The 18486-nt window shown below is 37.0% G+C and overlaps 1 protein-coding gene across 1 annotated transcript in view; it reads left to right on the forward strand.

Annotated features, from left to right (window-relative positions):
• Window positions 1-18486, forward strand: part of LOC127648990 (zinc finger protein 721-like) — a 75779-nt gene that overhangs the window by 12000 nt on the left and 45293 nt on the right. The window contains exons 4-5 of the mRNA XM_052133864.1: window positions 10714-10837; window positions 17381-18365. Of these exons, the coding sequence (XP_051989824.1) occupies window positions 10714-10837; window positions 17381-18365 (1109 nt within the window). The remainder of the gene's footprint in view (window positions 1-10713; window positions 10838-17380; window positions 18366-18486) is intronic.

The following is an 18486-nucleotide window of genomic DNA, read 5'->3' on the forward strand; positions in this document are numbered from 1 at the left end:
TTGGAATTGCATGCATGAAAAATCTGTCCGGAAGTTTTACAAACATGGTGACCTGAGTTGTATTAAAATAACTTTTCTGTTTTGTAAATTTTTTGCAGAAATTATTGTAAATAATTGGTGGTGTGGCAGTTTATGGTTGAATAGGGGAATATTAAATGTATTTTCTTATGAGGTTTTGTGTACTTTTTTTGTGTTGATTGTGTATTTTACTGAATATAATGTATGAAATTACCAGTAATAAAGATTTTAATCTTGTTGGTGAGATTGGGCAAGAATATGACATCTTTAATCTGGATGTTATTTGCACACTCTGTAGGTACAGTACAATGAATTGTGTATTAAAGCCAATTTATCCAGTTTTAAAAATATATCCTGAATGTTGAGCAATTGGCAAAATTGATTAGTTGATCATTATCACCAAAATAGTAGGTGTGGGGTAGATAATTTGGGGTAAGTCCTGCCAGTGGTTAAAATAATAGCGATAGTGAGTTTGGTATCCAAATGTGGGAAACACTGTACAGTAGCTCACAATGCAATATTTAGCAGTTTTGTGAAAAATATCAAATGAAAGTCTTGTTCTTAGGAATTCTAAAGAATCACAAAGTGATATGATCTCTAAGAAATCAAAGACAAATATCTAATTTCTGTTTCGATAGCTTGTGTGAGGCTCAAGTAGCCACAAACTCTATATCTGCTCTTACCATGCACTGTTTCCTTCAAAATGAGCCATTTTTTACTGAAAGTGATAGTTCATCCAAAAATAAAAATTCCCTCATCATTTACTCACTCTCATGCCGTCCCAGTTGTGTATGACTCTCTTTAGCAGAACACCAACATATTTTTTTAAAAGGATATCTCAGCTCTTCAATGCAAGTGAATGGTGATCAACACTTTAAAGCTGCAAAAAGTCATTGAAAAAGTTATCCATATGACTCAAGTGGAAAAATTGAGCAAGCTCACTGACAAATAAAAATGGCTCACCTAAAGTGATCATTTCACTAAAGCTTTAGGTGAGCCATTTTTATTTTTGCTAAAGCGAAATGATCACTTTAGGTGAGCCATTTTTATTTGTCAGTGAGCTTGCTTGGGTGAATAATCCAATGGTATCTCAGATATCCATAACAAAATATGCAGTCCATCAGGAAAGGCATGATTAACAAATCATCTGCAAAATATGATTTCAACTATTGCTAATAAAATATATAACAAATATACATTGTCAATGTTAATATGATATTCATTCAATGGGATCTCCACTTTCCAATGACACCTTGAGCTTCCAGAACACTGCCCACATACATGGTTGTTCACATCTGGAATATGTATTTGTAAGTTGCTTTCTCATCTGCAGTTTATATACAAGACATTCATCAGGGGGGTGTTCCTGAAAGCAGGTTTAGCGACTGTCATGGAAAATCTTTGAAGAATCTCTCTAAGATGCAAGAGTCCAGGGGTTCCAGATGCCAAAGTAGAAGTTTATTGAATCACCAACAAACTTGAGAAAGATCAGCTGTCCATTCTGACTCTCTTAGTCCAAAACCTTCTATACAGTTTGTTATTTGGCATTACCTCATTTCTATGCCCCTTCGTTATTTTTGTAACCAATGGATACTATTCGCCACCATTATCTCACAGAGACTTTTGATATCTTTTTACTGGTAGAAACTTTGGCTTTAGTCTTTTTAATTACTTTGACCACTAGTTGTTTTTACTCTTTATCTTCAGCTGTGTTTCAAGGTCCATAGCCTAATTATTTTGTTGCAGCTGGGTGCTCTTTGTGGTTTTTGCACCATCAACACTTTTAGTAACCTCACGTGCTCTCTCCTGGGTCACGCAAAGGCCAGGAAACTCATACCCATTCACCAACCCCACCCTGACCCCCCAGCAAACACCCCTGTGCTCCCGTATAATAACACCCCCAAAAAAAAAGGAAAATATAATAAACATACATTATTAAACTAAACTACACTCTTCACATCCTCTCCCTGAGAGTCCCCCCCAAAAAACTAAATAATTGCCCCATTTCTTAAGTCAAGTCATTTTTATTTGTATAGAGCCTTTCACAACACACATTATTTCAAAGCAGCTTTACAGATGATCAGGCATTAACAGAAGATAAAACTGTAATGTCTATGAGTCATCATTGTGTAGTTTGATAAAATACGATTGTGAATTGTGTTTAAAAATAAGTATTAAATAATAATTGTATTTATAACCCCAGTGAGCAAGCTGAAGGCAACTGTGGCAAGGAACACAAAACTCCATAAGATGTTGGTTAATGGGAGCAAAATAACCTTGGGACAAACCAGACACACTGTAGTGGCCAGTTTCCCTCTGGTTAACATCATGAACATAATGCCAGTATTACTTATGTATAGTGCAAGTCATGGTTTAAAATTAAGTTAAGGGACAGTGTTTAAACATAGATTTGGTATGAACTGTAAGATTAATGACCAATGTCTATGAAGTCTATCATGGATTAACTTCAGATGTTCACATAGATACAATTGTCCTTGTTAATTGGCTGATGAAGGCATTTGTTGGCAATTGATAGTCTATATATCCAATTTCAAGAGTGCAGACCAAGGTGATGCAGGCAGAGATCAGTGAGATGCAGGCAGAGATCAGTGAGGTGCATCGCAGTTCAGCCTGGCCAGTAATTTCGGTGCGGTTCGGAGGGGTCCATCCTAAGTCCAAGGCAACACGTAGCAGTGGAGTCCAACACAAAGAAGGAATGGTGCTGGATTCAGCCAGTCCTGGTGACTCCAGGATAGGAATCCCGAGGGTGAGACAGGGAAACAAATACAATTATATTAGCATAGATGCCATTCAATTTATTGCAGAGTTATAGATCATGATCAATGTTTCTTGTTTCTGGTTCCAGCAGACTTAACTAAAGCAGCCTAATTGTGGGTTGAAGGATAAATTAGGTGTATGCCTGGCTAAATAGATGAGTCATTAGACTTAAACTGAGAGAGTGTGTCTGCATCTCGAACTGTGTTAAGAAGACTATTCCATAGTTTAGGAGCCAAAAATTGGATCTTGATATTCTAGGAACTATTAACAGCCCAGAATTTTGTGATTGTATTGAGCGTAATGGAATATACCATGGTAGAAGGTCACTTAAATTCTGCTGAGCTAGACCATTCAAAGCTTTGTAGTTAACAGAATTTTTAAATTAATAGGAAATGTAACAGGTAGCCAATGTAACGATGATAAAATGGGGCTAATATGATCATATTCTTTGGTTCTCATTAGCACTCTGGCTGCTGGATTTTGAACCAATTGAAGTTTATTTATTGATCTTGCTGGACATCTTCCCAGTAATTTGTGCTTTTATGTTGAAGTCCTTGTCCCTGTTTCCTGTTAGGTTTTTGTAGTCCTTTTGTAGTTTATTATTATCCTGTCCTCTGAGTAACACCAAAAACCTCACTGTAAATTGTAGCAACACCTCCTCCTCGACCCTTCAGACAATAACCTGGGGGAGTAGATTCATTTAAACTAATATATTCATCTGGTTTAAGCCAGGTTTCAGTCAAACAGAGCACATCCAAACTAAGATCTGTAATAATTTAATTTATAATTAGTGCTTTGTTAGTAAGATCTAATGTTTAGTAGCCCTATCTTTATATGATGTTTATCTTTAATTTGTTTGTTTTGTTCAAGTTTGACCTTAATAAATTTTTTCTAAATGATTTAGTGAGGGTTTTGTGTTTGATAGTTCAGGGAACAGACACAGTCTCTATGAGATATCTAGGGTGATACTGTCTCTTTGTGTTGTATTTTATGTGACCTGTGTGACGTCTCAAGGCAGCTAGCAGATGTTTGGATTAACCAGTTTGTCTGCTTCCTGACCTTAAGACTTAAGACATTAAGACTATGAGCCAAATTACTAGAGAGGAGAGCGGCACCTTCCCTGGAGGGATGGAGTCCGTCTCTCTTTAGCAGGTCAGGTCTACCCCAAAAACTCTTCCAATTGTCTATAAATCCTATTCTATTCTCCAGACACCACACAGACATCCATCCATTCAGTGACACTAATCTACAATAAACCTCGTCACCACGACGCGCAAGGAGGGAACCACAGCATATTACAGTGTCTGACATAATTTTTGCAAATTCACACACCTCTTTAACATTATCTTTAGTTGTCTCCGATTGGCGAAGCCGGACATCGTTAGTGCCAACATGAATGACAATTTTAGAAAATCTACATTTAGCATTAGCCAGCACTTGTAAATTTGATTTGATGTCAGACGCTGTGGGACCCGAAATGCAATTAACAATAGTGGCTGCAGTCTCTATTTCTCTATTTCCACGTTTCTTACAATAGAATCGCCAATAACAAAGGCTCTATCAAATTATTCTCAGTGGGTGCATCACTGAGTGGGGAGAATCGATTGGAAACCATAACAGGATCAGGAGAGATGTGTCGCTTTGCTGAGCAAGTATGCCTCCGAGACGTCACCCAAACGCCCTGATGCGGGGGCTCTATAGCCGGAAACAAAGTGTGTGTGTTGCTCTCTGTACTACCTGCATCCGTAACAGTATCTACTGGCTTTTCTTTCTCACTGACCTCCACTAGCATTCGGAGGTTATTGTAAACATGAGCGGATGCCATGACTTACCGCAGTTGTTTGTTGTTGTTGGTTATTCCTGAGCGGTGAGTTTTGAGATCGATGTGAATCCCTCACGCAATTGTTTGTTGTTGTTGGTTGTTTCTGAGTGATGAGGGTTTGAGATTGATGTGAATCCCTCACGCAATTGTTTGTTGTTGTTGATTGTTCTTGATAAGCGGTGCTTTGAGATCGATGCAATAATCTGTGTAACATAGAGGAGAAAAACGTGTGCACGCTGAAAAATGAACGCAGTTTAATTGCGATAAAAATAGAAAGAGGATTAATGTGCGGGAAACCTGATGCACGCGGAAAAATGGCAGATGTTAAGGATTGAAGACTGAAAACGGATATATAAGCAATGCCAAATAAACTAGCAGGCTAAAAACACAGACTCGAGCTAGGCGCCAGCAGCAACAGTTAAAATACACACAGCTGAAACAGTAGAAAAGTTGAAAAACCTGAAAAACACAGTAAAATGTCAAAGTATAAAACAATGAACGTATGAGAATATGAATAAGCAATGCTAAGCAGGCTACAAACACAAAACACTAGTGCAGCGTGCCGAATATGTCCCAATACCCCAGCCTTCTACTTACCACTTCCTCGAAAGCAGCCGCCCTCCCCATTTCCACACACCACTCCAAAAAAGAAGGCGCTTCATCCAACTTCCATACCCTTAAAATAATTTGCCTGCCGATCATGAGATTGGTCAGAACCCAATTTTTTATGTGATTATCCCCCAAATTTATGACCGCCCCATCACCCAAAATAAAGTGTCTGGGACAAAGTAAAATTTGAGTGCTGAAAATGTCACACATGCAACTCTGAATTTTCCACCAAAATTCTTGAATCTTAGCACACCCCCAAAAAACATGGATTGTGTCTCCATCTTCTGATTGGCATTGATGGCAGGTGGGTGGGTGTGTCTTTAAAACCAAGCCTATACAATCTAGAGGGGGGTCCAATAGAATCTATGTCATATCTTGAATTGCATAAGGCAAACCCATGCATCTCTAGATGCAGACTTGACATTTTTTAGAATCCTAACCTACACTTTCTTCTCCAATACAAAGTATAAATCTTTCTCTCATAATCTCTAGATAGAAGTTAAAGCTCTGATCCCCAGACTCTAAATTAACAGGGAATAATACACTGATGCCTCATGAACTTTTCCAAAAGCAGTAATCACCTGTAACGTAGTTCAATGGAAAGGAGGAGGCAAGAACGGGCTTGATAATATAAATAATAGTTTAATATAAAACTGAAACAAAAGACACACACACGCACGCACTGCACGCACGCACGCACGCACACACACACACGTCCGTAAACGATCTCTCTCTCGTCACCGTCTGCAATCAGCCTTTATCCCTCTCATTAGCCTGATAAGGGACCAGGTGTGTGTATAATCACAACCCGGCCCCGCCCTCCGCCCTGCCACATCACCACTCCCAGAGTATCTGCCGCTTTAGTGGGGTGTGAGCTTCTTCCAAGAATATCACAGAGCATGTGGTGCAGCTGTAAATACCTATAGAACTGAGATCTGGGAATCTCAAAGTGTTGAACCAAATTTTCAAAAGATCTAAACACTCCACTCTCATATAGGTCACCAAGTGTAGGAACTCACCTTTCAATACATGCTCGAGGCAACATTTTTATAAATGTCCTAATTAAATACTCTGCTCTTTTGTCCATACCACGTGCAAATGTGAGATAACGGGGTGTGACTTAACTACTCCAGTTAGTTTAATAGAAAGGCTTTGTAATGGCAAAACAGGGGCAGGAACTTCCTGTTCAATACAAAACCAGGGAGTGGCTCTCTCAGGTGGAGGGGACCAATGAGCCAAATGTCTGAGACAAAATGCTTAATAACAAAAGGCCTAGCCCACCTTTGTCAATTGGCCTATGTAACTTATTAAAATGTAATCTGAGGTGTTTACCATTACAAATGAAGGACTTCGCTATACTATCAAATTGCTTGAAATAACAGAGGGGGACATCTACAGCGAGAGACTGTAACAAGTAGTTACATTTTGGAATACAATTCATTTTAATAACATTAACCTTCCCAATCATAGATAAAGTTAATGAAGCCCAGCTGCCCACATCGCTAGAAAACTTTTTTATTAAGGGGTCAAAATGAACTCTCTTCTAAATCAGACAAATTTGCTGGGAAAAGAATGCCCAAATACTTTATGTGCAGTTTGGGCCACTGGAAGGCACCCGGCTGGAAACCCATTACTGGGCAGTATGCTGTCAGAGACAAAGCTTCGGATTTAGACCAATTGACTATGTATCCTGGGAACTTAGAAAAGGAATGAATCATTATGTGAAGGTAAGGCATAGATCTAGCAGGGTTGGAGACAAATAACAAGATATCATCTTTGTAAAGCAAAAGCTTGTGCGCCATACCGCCTGCCACCACCCCTGGAAAATCATCCACCTTTCTTATTGCGGCTGCTATTGGTTCCATGGCAAGACAGAACAATAATGGGGAAAGAGGATAACCCTGCCTCTATCCAGAGTAAAATAATCTGAAGTCAATCCATTCGTTTTTACAGCCGCTACCTCGTGTCTATAAAGTAACTTAATCCATCCAATTAAAATTTTCCTGAACCCGTATATTTCCAAAATCTTAAAAAGATAATCCCATTCTACCATATTAAATGCCTTTTCTGCATCAATTGAGATGACAGTGACTGGAGTCTGATCATTCGCCACAGACCACATGATATTGATGAAACGACTAATATTATCAGAAGAGCTATGACCCTGAATAAACCCTACCTGATCTATATGTATAAGAGATGTCATAACTTAATCGGTTAGCTAGAATGTTTGACAATATTTTTACGTCTAGCTGGATCAGGGAAATTGGACGGTAACTCCTACACTCACTTGGATCTTTGTCATTTTTATGAATCAGACTGATCCGGGCTTACGTCATTGTTGGCGGAAGCTTTCCATTTTTTAATGACTCCGTATAAATTTCTAACAAAAGTGGAGCCAGTTATGTAGCATAAGATCTAAAAATATTCTGCGGCAAAGCCATCTGGCCCTGGAGCCTATATCATGGGGGGTGCCTGCGGCTTGCAACATCCCTTCAAGATCTATAAAAAAAGCTCTAATCATCAGTGTTAGGTACGTAATTATAAGTCAAAATCAACCTTTGCCCCTGAATTTTCTGCTAAAACAATAATGATTCCTAATTTATCTTTAATCTGCTTGAGAAATTTGAATTGTATATGTTTACTTATCAATGTAATGACTCCCCTGCTCTTACTTCAGCCAGCACTAAAGAAAACATGTCCACCCCATATCTTCCCAAATGTTTCAACTTCCTGTGGGGAAAGATGCATTTCTTGAAGAAACACTATATCATATTTCCTTCATTTAAGAAAATAAATAACCTTCCTTCTTTTTATGGGGTGCCCCAACCGTTCACATTCTACATGGAGAGAGACAATCCGCTCATATTAACATTTTCCATTTTTACATATAAGAAAAAATAGATTGTGTGTCAAAAACAAGATTGTTAATACCACATTCCAACATTAGTGCGACAGTCAAACCCTGAACTTTCCTCAGAAAATAATATATAAAACAAATTCCAGCCAATAGGCAGAATAAACACAAAGAACTTGAAACGCTTTCCTTGATGTCATCTTCGTGAAAATATGCTACTTCGCTCCAGAAGGTGGGGTGTGGACTCCTGAACACAATGAACTCTGGGAATACACTTAGCCTGAAAGACCACTTTTAGTTTAGTTTGCTCTATTTCAATGAGCATTTCATGCTTATGCATTGTGAAAGCAACTCTGAAGGTTCACTTATGTAAATCTTTGTATTAAAGAAACAAAGACGAAAGTGATTAAATCATAAAATAATCCAAGAACATGTAATTTCTTGGACATTAAAACTTTAGAGCAACACATATTCTTTGTTTGGTCGGGTACAGGTTTGCAAAAACATTGTTGTCTGAAAATGTAAGTTATCTGAAAGTGAATTTTACAAAGTAGCACATTAAATTGACCCATGGGAATCAGATTTATTTAATACACGTAAATGGGGCCCACATTTAACCCAATGTGGTCCCACAAAAACCCCATATAAGGGGACATAATAAGGGGCCATTGTGGGTCCAGTGTGATCACCCATGCATAAGGGTGTTGGTTTAGCCCACCATGGCCCCATAATTAGCACCAGTTTGGGACCCAAATGGCCCCATATAATGCAAACCTACATGGGCCCACCATTTCCCAATCATTTGGCCATATGGGCTGACATACACGGGCCCCATTTGGAACCAATGGACAAATTTCTCTGGGACCCTTTTGGGTTGCCCATGCAGAGCCCAATTGATAGCCCATCTGAAACCCACGTGGAAATGTTGGCTTGGTTTTTCTTTAACTGCATGTATATGTGTGTAAATGTGTATGTATGTATGTATGTATGTATGTATATTTACGGTTACTAAGCTTTGGCAATGTAAATCTTTTCTTTTACCTTGTCAATAAAGCCATCTTGATTCTTGAATCAGTAGGTGGCGGTAATGCTTCTAATGAGTTTAACTCCATTAACAAAGAAGAAGAATCTCTGAAGCACTTGTGACGTCATAAGGGCTGCGTCTGTTTGTTGGGCAGTTCGGGGTGTTTTGTGTTCATCAAGAAATGTATTTATAAATGGAAGAAACATAGTTTTTTTTTTTATTTAGCCTTCTCCACTGAGATATCTGAACAAACAGATGAAGATACGGTGCTGCGAGTGTTGAAACTGGTGAGTGTTTTTTTATTTTCATGTGTTATCAGATTTGTTCAGTTAATGTGACGATATTTCATGTGTTTGTGCAAACTAATATTGAAGATACTCTTAGAAGTCAATTGATAGTCTATTAAAAGAACGATATTTTGCTGTAATCGATTAAATTGTGAATCTACGTGTTTTAGCAACTTTGTTTATGACAACGCGCGACTTTTGTCGTTGCGCAGCATCTCCGTGTTTATCCACGAGGAACTTGAGATAATGTTGAGCTCAGTGCTTTTGGTGTCCACATTTTAAGTGGACTTAAAAGAGATCCCAGTTTAATCTTTGGCCCTTTTTGCATTGATGTGATCTCAGACCCTTTTTTGTTCGTACCACAATTCTTTCAGGACTCAGACCCCATGACAGTCACGAATACTGTATGTCATTTGGCTAACAATAAATTGCTATACACCAATCAGTCACAACATTAAAACCACCTGCCTAATATTGTGGAGGTATCCCCCCAGATTCTGAGATGCTATTCTTCTCACTACAATTGTACAGAGTGGTTATCTCAGTTACCGTCAGTTTGAACCAGTCTGGCAATTCTCTGTTGACCTCTCTCATCAACAAGACATTTCGACAGCATTTGTGGCATAATGTTGATTACAACACATTAATTTCGACTTGTATAAAGCTATCAAATTGTTTGAATCATTGTTTCTACAGAAGTTTTACACTAGCAGCAACCAAGTTGTAAAATTGGATATAATTTAACACAGAAAAGGCTAGCAAGCGATTTTTATCACAATAAAATCATGTTAACACGCATATTGTTGACATTTTCTGGCAATACTTTTGAAACTGAGTACTTTGATGTTTACGGATTGGCCTCATTTACTTTCAATGTAAGTACCTCACTGGAAAATACTTTCTTTATATATATATATATATATATATATATATATATAATTTGAACTACGTTTTTGTGGTAATTAACATTGTGCTGGCAATTGAACTTGTGTTGAACCTGAAATATTCCTTAAAGTAAGCCTGTTTAAACGTACCCCTGTGAATTACTGTTTTAGTTAATACAAGTTTTATGTTGTGCTTCATGTTCCGGAACATCTGCAGAAAAATTTTATCATATTACAGGTTTTTCTGGACCCTTAAGATTGCTCGTAGTCCATAAATCTAAATGATTACCATCACTTAATAGAAATTAAAAAAAAAAAAAAAAAACGGTTGTATCAATTCACAATTATTATATAATCTAGAATAGTCCTTTTCAGAGGTCCATTTTGTAATTGCATTTTTTGGATTTTTCCACCCTCTTGGTCCCTTAGAATGAAATCTGCAGTACGTGCTACTGAAGATGGAGATTGTTAAAGAGGAGTTTAAAGAGGAGAGTGAAGACATCAGTATTTCAGAACCATTCAGACTGAAGAATGAAGATACTGATACTGAACAAAAAGGTTGGTGCCCATTCTTGATTTTTATTTAACGACTACTGGAGAACATTAACACTCATTTTGTCTTTTGGTCATGTTGACCCGAAGAGGATTTTCTTTTACCTGAAAATGCTAGTAAACGTTATTCTATTGGACTACAACTTTCTGACTTTGCTCACACAGGGTATCAAAATTTCAAATGTAATAATTTTTTTTGTTCTTCATTGTTACATTTTTGGTGTTCCTAGTAACAAAAATGACCTCCCTGTTAAAAAATATTTATAAATCCTCATTATGCTATATTATTAACATATTGGATTAGATTTTTTTGGTCAAATTGTTTCTTTCCATTAGGACAGGTTTTGCATTTCTATTTGGAACTTTTTGATCATAAGTCACGTTGACCTGAGCTTATTCACCTCGTTTTTGAATGGAAAAAAAACATTTTATAGGTTATTTTGACCTAATTAAATGCCATAAGAGAACGTCTTTACACTAGTTTGTTTAACTGGTTAAGTTACTGGTTTTGTACAAAATGGCACAAAGTCACACAAAGAAGTGTTTCCGGTCAAAAATTAATGGGGGAGATAAAAAGAAAATGGTGTTCAGGAGCAAATGTGTTCTTGCAAACATAAGAGCCTTGACCTGTGCACGTACATGCACACAGTCTTTAGTACATGCTTGCTTTCACAGAGGAACTTGATCCATCATCCATCCATCCAACATTATCACACACCAGAGGTGGGAGCAAGTCACACATGATCAAGTGCAGTGCAGTGCAGACAAATCACTTTTTATACATCTTTACATACATTTTTTTAATTGTATAACAGGAATGTGTTTTTTATATATATATATATATATATATATATGTGTGTGTGTAAATTGTGTTAATGAACATGCACAGTGTTTTGTCATGGGCTCTTAAAAATACCTTTAATACTTCTAGATACCTTATCTGAATCGTTTCGATTTTTAGAATTAACCAGTTAAAATGTATAACACCGCGTGTATGCTGTGGAAAATGCGGTCAGATTTTCACATTGATTTTACAAACGGCAGACAGGCTGAATGAAAATGCAAATTCGCTCTCTGACTGTAGGTGGCGCTTATGCAGCAGAAATATAGCTGTTACCCTGGTAACGCCTGTACACAAAACTGACCTGTGCTTATAAACAATATTTTATTAGGCATTATACGGAGGTAAGATGAAAAGAAAATGCCATCGTAACTTCTGAAGACAGTCAGTTCCCTTCAGAGATCACATTTATATAAAATAGTCATAAAGGTACTGCATTCAAGGGCTTATCATAACCTTGTAAATAATTAGTCATAATCACTATGAGAGCACTTGGATTTCATCACAAGTCATTCTGTATATTTTACTTGTCATATTTTAAATAAAGTGTTGTGACTGCAAATCTGCCTGTTATGTTTTTATATTGCCAACAAATGGTTATGGTATATTGTTGACGGTTGAGAAGGTTTAGAAAAGGCACGCACGCATTTGGAGGCAATGTCGGGTCATTTCAAACTTGTCGTGCTACAAAACATGAGATTAATAGTGAATCATTTTAATTTACTGACAACCTCAAACATTTGAACAGTAATTTTACATATGAATCTTTCTCGATAATGAAATGATAACGAAATTATTTACTTACCTTTCCTTGTGGTTTTTGAAATGTTTGATGAAATTCGAGGTTGTGGTGGTTGTATCGGATATTTGAGTTGCATATTGTGCATCTGGCAAATCTTTTTATTTATTAAATTTTTTTAATTCACACTCCAATTTGAAATCTTCATATCCAAAGGAGATTATTTTGGGAACTGGACAATCATCTGTCATTTTGGCGCATTAGCACAGCATTAACTGCGCAGATGCAGATCAGTGGTGCTGGCGGGCTTACATTTTTGCATATGAATTCATTGATGTCGCAATATCTTTTTAAACTCATTTCATTACTGATTATAATAAGTTATTGAAAATGATAATAAAAAAACATTCATTAAAAAAAAGCCATCGAGTCATGCAGTTCAAGTCAAAGTCAAGTCCTTAAATTTGCAAGTCATGTAAATCGAGTCCCCTGACTCTCAGACACACACACACACCTGAACTTTCTTTGCCCCACAGTGACCCCTCTCCATTAGAATATTTATTTCTTGATCTTTCTTTCATCACACCTTTCAGACAAAATATTATGACAATGTGTTTTGGAATTTTCATGCTCTCACAAAGAAGCAGATCTATGTTTATTAATATACTGAAGCTTTCCCACAGCTAAGGTATAGAAAGCCTCATGGGACCTTGCTCTTCATTCACTCTGCATAAGGCTCTTGATCACATCCTTTAGCATGATACTAAACCAGTGGTTCTCAACCAGGGAGCCTCAAGTTGACTTTTAAATTGATTTAAAATAAAAAATATAAAAATAATTCAATTGAAATGCTAAAAAATACTTCAAGATGCATGCCTACAAATTATAAATGGACTCTTTCTGAAACTTCTAGAATTGATTTATCCATGATTAAATATTTTAATCAGACACATGTAGTTTCAGAGAGGGGGCCTTCAAATATTGTCTTGGACAGTGGGGGGCCTTTGAGTCAATGTTGAGAGAACTACTGTTGTAGACCACTTGCTGTGGTTCATTTCAAAATAAGTCTAGTTTATGATCTTCCCTATTCATTTTTCTGTCATTTTTAACCTGCAACACCACAAGTGTGTCTTTCTGCCATTTTATTCCAAAAAAAGTGCTTCAAAACAAACTTCACTGTTAAACATTTAGGTGGTGCACTCAAATTATGCTCCGATCCTGTACAACACCATTCAGGAAGTGATTGGCCCTTGACTACCGCCATAGTAAATAATTTGTACACAAGCATTACTTTCAATAAGGAGTATGAATGCAAGTGTGTGATGTCACTTAAACATTGACTTTTATTAAATATGCATTGTCAAAGTATTTATTGTACATGATGATAAAGCTTGTTTAGCATATGTTTGCAGAGACAGGTGTTCAGAACATGATGAATGATACTCTATTTTTTGATTATCATAAACCTGAAATCCGTTATGTTGCTATGACATACCTCTGTTGACAATGAATCAAGGTACCTGTGAAGATCAAAATTTCATATCAATACCAGTCAAAAGATTTGAAACACTTGATTGAAATGTTTCTCATGATCTTAAAAATCTTTTTATCTGAAGGCATATGCTTAATGTTTGAAATTAGTTTTATATACAAAAATATAATTGTGCCACCATAATAATTTATTTCGTTATGTCACTAAAATGTAATGAATAAAAAAGGTTTTTAAATTGATGACTTGGACCAAATAATAAAGAAAAGCAGCCCACAAGTGCCCAACATAGATGGGAACTCCTTTAGTACTGTTTATAAAGCATCCCAGGATGATACCTCAAGAAAATGGTTGAGAAAATGTCAAGAGTACATGTCTGCAAAGGATGACTACATGAAGATGCTAAATTATAAAACAGTTTTGATTTATTTTGGATTTTTAGTCACAGCATAATTCCTGTAGTTCCATTTGTTATTCCATAGTTTTAATGACTTTATATATTTTTCACATTTTAGAATAATAAAGTATGTGTTTCAAAACTTTTGATCATTAGTGTAAGGCCCCTCTTACACGTTTGTGTATAGTTGTCACTGGATTTTGAATTTAGTGAAAAGTCACATCACACATTTTTTTTTTACTTCCAAAGTAATCGTGCCCATACCTACTCCATTCCTGATGCATAATTTTTAATTTTATGTTCAGTACTTCAACTTACAGGAAAGGAACAGTTTGCTCATGTCTTAAATTAAAACAAACATTTGTTTATGGGCTTTTTTTAAGGCAGTGTTTCCCAAACCTCTGTGCGACGGCACACTAGTGTAGGCATTAAGGGTCTTTCACATGACCTGTGTCAGTGCTGCAGAATACATCGAAGTCTATGAAGTGATTCACACATGTTTTTGCTTCACCAATACTGTCTTTGAGAGTACAAGATATATTTAACAACTGTCCAAATTTCTCATTTCTTTTAATTGTATATTACCTTATCATTTTTATGAATATCAGAGATCCCAGTTATTGAAATATTGAGTCCTTTTATTACTTTATCAAAGCAATTGCAAGCTTTTTTTTGTCTCTTCCGAATACATGTTTTCAATGTTTATTGTGCACACCTCCCGCTTTTTTACGTGGCAAACTCGTAAAATCGCCCCTCTGTGATGCTTTTTGCAACTCTTGTCATGTGGAGGGCGATGCTTGACGCTGACATTGAACGGACTGTTGACGCCTCGACTCAACTCATGTGAAATTCACTTTACAATGACGAAAGAACATTATTGAATCAAAATGATTATTATTTGTCTATTATTGGGTTCTTTTCTGATAAAAGCCATGCTCAGCAGTTTAAATAGGCTACTGTAGGAAAAATGATACCGTAGATCTGCTTTGTGTTTATAATTCTTATACTGAAGTCAGTAGATTTGTAGCCATGCAAGTTTTAATAAAGCAGTAGGTAAGGACGTTATTGAAACTCACTTTTATTGTCTTTTTGGGTAAAAAATAATGCTCCAACTGAAGGAAGACTAAAGATCTGCTTTGTTCTTTAATGCTTAAACACTAAATTATCTTTGCAAATATTGCATCGCACACTGTTGGCATTGAGCTTGGTGAAATGTAGCCACACTTTTTATTTTTTTCCACATCTTTTACATCTAAGCGGGTTGAGACGCATACACACTACAGCCTCACGTGTGAGCCGTGACTCTGGGTGTAACCGGCATAAACTAGTCTTTTTCCTTGATGCCTAAACACAGCCAATCACTGGCACTTTTAGATTTGCTTACATGCTTATCTCTGACGTTGACCAGATTAACCCCTTAGGTATTGAAATTTCTTACCTAAAGGCAAGACATTTTTTGATACTCGATAGTTTAAAGGCAATTCGGTCGGTGCCTAAAATGTATCGAACTCTATACCCAGCACTATTCATGCAACACCTGGTTAACTAGCAATACCCTAGCTCCACCCTGCCCCCCAGTGAATGGGATGCATCAATGGAAGTGTGATGTCTAAACTTAAGTGCACCCTATCCGTAATAGTGGACTATGCATAGAATTGGAAACATTGCTCAGAGCAGGCAATTTAAAGTTGAATTTGTACACAAACAGTCCTTTCAAGGAGTATGAATTGAGACTTTTCAGAGTTTACTGTGCTGATAGTAACTAAATTTAAAAACACAATATGCTGTCGGCATGCTTTAAATGCTCTCGGAGAAGTCTCCCAATTCATCTTTCTAAAAGCAACATGCCAAAAAATATTGAACTTGCTAGCTACTTGTTGGATGACCAGATGAACATTCTTTCCCATTTCAATGATGTGTTGGACCTCTACCAATGACTTCTGTCCACATGTTCTACATAATGTATATGCATCATCTTTATAGTCCCAGTGAAGTGCCTTGATGGTGCAGTTTTCCTTTGTCTTATTGAACCGAAGTTGGGATGGGAAATGTTGAACGGCTTGAACAGTAGTCTTTAGTTTCAAAAGCCACAGAAACACACACACACACACATATCCCTGTCCACCATACTGCTTCTCGTGCCAGAGCCAGTGTTTAGCCTGGGAATCTGAGGAACAAACTCGATATAGATTCTGACCGTTTTTTCACTGACTTGAGAACCGAACATTTTTCTTACGGCAATGATACTATTTAACCAGCCAACAAAGTAACAGCACATTGTGGCCTTTGCTCACAACGAGGCTGGAGTTGTTGTACTAGTCCAATACAGATGAATGTGAAATTAGTAAATGTTGACAATAGATCAGTGTTGTATTGGGATTCAAACACTGTTTATTTAGGTAAAAGATCACCATATATCAAACACATTCACAGATGCTGTACCTATACAGTATGTTAGTATTTATTCTGTGTGCCATTTATTAACAACATTATTTGCAACAGGTTAATCAGTCCTGAATCTGTTTTTAAAAAAATTTTTTTATTAAGCCTAGTAATGATAGGCTTGACCTGTACTGTACAGTGCTATATGCCAGTGTTTCCCGACATTGGTCCTAAAGTACCCAAAACACTTCACAGTTTGGATGTCTCCCTAAATTAACACACATGATGAAATCTACAACTTAATTGTAGATGCTCCATAAACTGAATTGGGTGTGTGAAATAAGGGAGAAATCCCAGTTGTGGGGGCTTTTTATTCCAGGATTCAGAAAAGCTGCTGAAGGCATAAAATGACTGACTACTAGTAGGTGAGACAATTGTCGTGTAGAAATAAAGCAGCGGAAGTGGATGCTGCTCGGAAATTGCCAACAAGGGCACAATTCATTTTCAATCAGAGGGGTGGATGAAAATGTTTTGCCTCTTCCAAAATGAGCCACTTAATATGAGAGTGACAATTAACCTTGAGTAAAAAAACATCACAAATATATACTTCTGTTTCTTTGTACTGTTTATCTGGTTCACTCTTATCTCCTATTCAGTTTTATACCTCTTGTATTTATTGACTAATTTTTATTTTATTTTAGACCTGATGAAGCTGAAAGAGGAAAGTGAAGCACTGAATGAAGTGGAGGAGAAACATCAGTATCAGGAGGCTGATAAATTCATAACTGGAAAAAATTGCTCCCAGACGGAAAGGAAACACTCAGGAAAAGAAACTCCAATAATACAAATGGAACATCCTTTAACCTGCCCTCAATGTGGAAAGAGTTGCAAACATAAAGTAGCTCTTAGAAAGCACATGAGAATTCACTCTGGAAAGAAACCTTTCAAATGTCATCAGTGTGAAAAGAGTTTCTTAGTTAAAGGGACCCTTGAAAGGCACATTAGAATTCACACTGGAGAGAAACCTTACACATGCCCCCAGTGTGAAACGAGTTTCACACATAAATCAAGTCTTAATATCCACATGAGAATTCACACTGGGGAGAAGCCTTACTTATGTAATCAGTGTGGAAAGTGTTTCACACATCGCAAAAGTTATAATGAGCACATGAGAATTCACACTGGGGAGAAGCCTTACTCATGTCATCAGTGTGGAAAGTGTTTCACGCATCGCAAAAGTTATAATGAGCACATGAGAATTCACACTGGAGAGACTCCATATACATGCCTTCAGTGTGGAAGGAGTTTAATAGACAATAATTCCCTTAAACATCACATGAGAATTCACACAGGGGAAAGACCTTTCACTTGCCATCAGTGTGGGAAGAGTTTCATCAACAAATATTCCCTTATGGATCACTTGAGAATTCACACTGGAGAGAAGCCGTTTACCTGCCCTCAGTGTGGAAGGAGTTTCACATATAAACCAAGTTTGAATATTCACTTAAAAACTCACACCGGAGAGAGGCCTTTTACATGCCTTCAGTGTGGAAAGAGTTTCACACATAAAGGAAATCTGAAAATCCACCTAAGAACTCACACTGGAGAGAAGCCTTTCACATGCCTTCAGTGTGAGAAGAGTTTTGGGAAAAAAGCAACGCTACGAGCTCATATGAAATGTCATTCAAGATAGAAATTACACCAGTGTTCTGAAGACTAAAAGAGTGCAATTGTGTGAACTGTTATAGGATAAAGGAAATTATTTTGGGCAGTTACTAATTCATTAACAATATGCCTATTTTGAGAG

Source organism: Xyrauchen texanus, chromosome 9 (assembly GCF_025860055.1).
Source record: "Xyrauchen texanus isolate HMW12.3.18 chromosome 9, RBS_HiC_50CHRs, whole genome shotgun sequence".
Taxonomy (NCBI): domain Eukaryota; kingdom Metazoa; phylum Chordata; class Actinopteri; order Cypriniformes; family Catostomidae; genus Xyrauchen; species Xyrauchen texanus.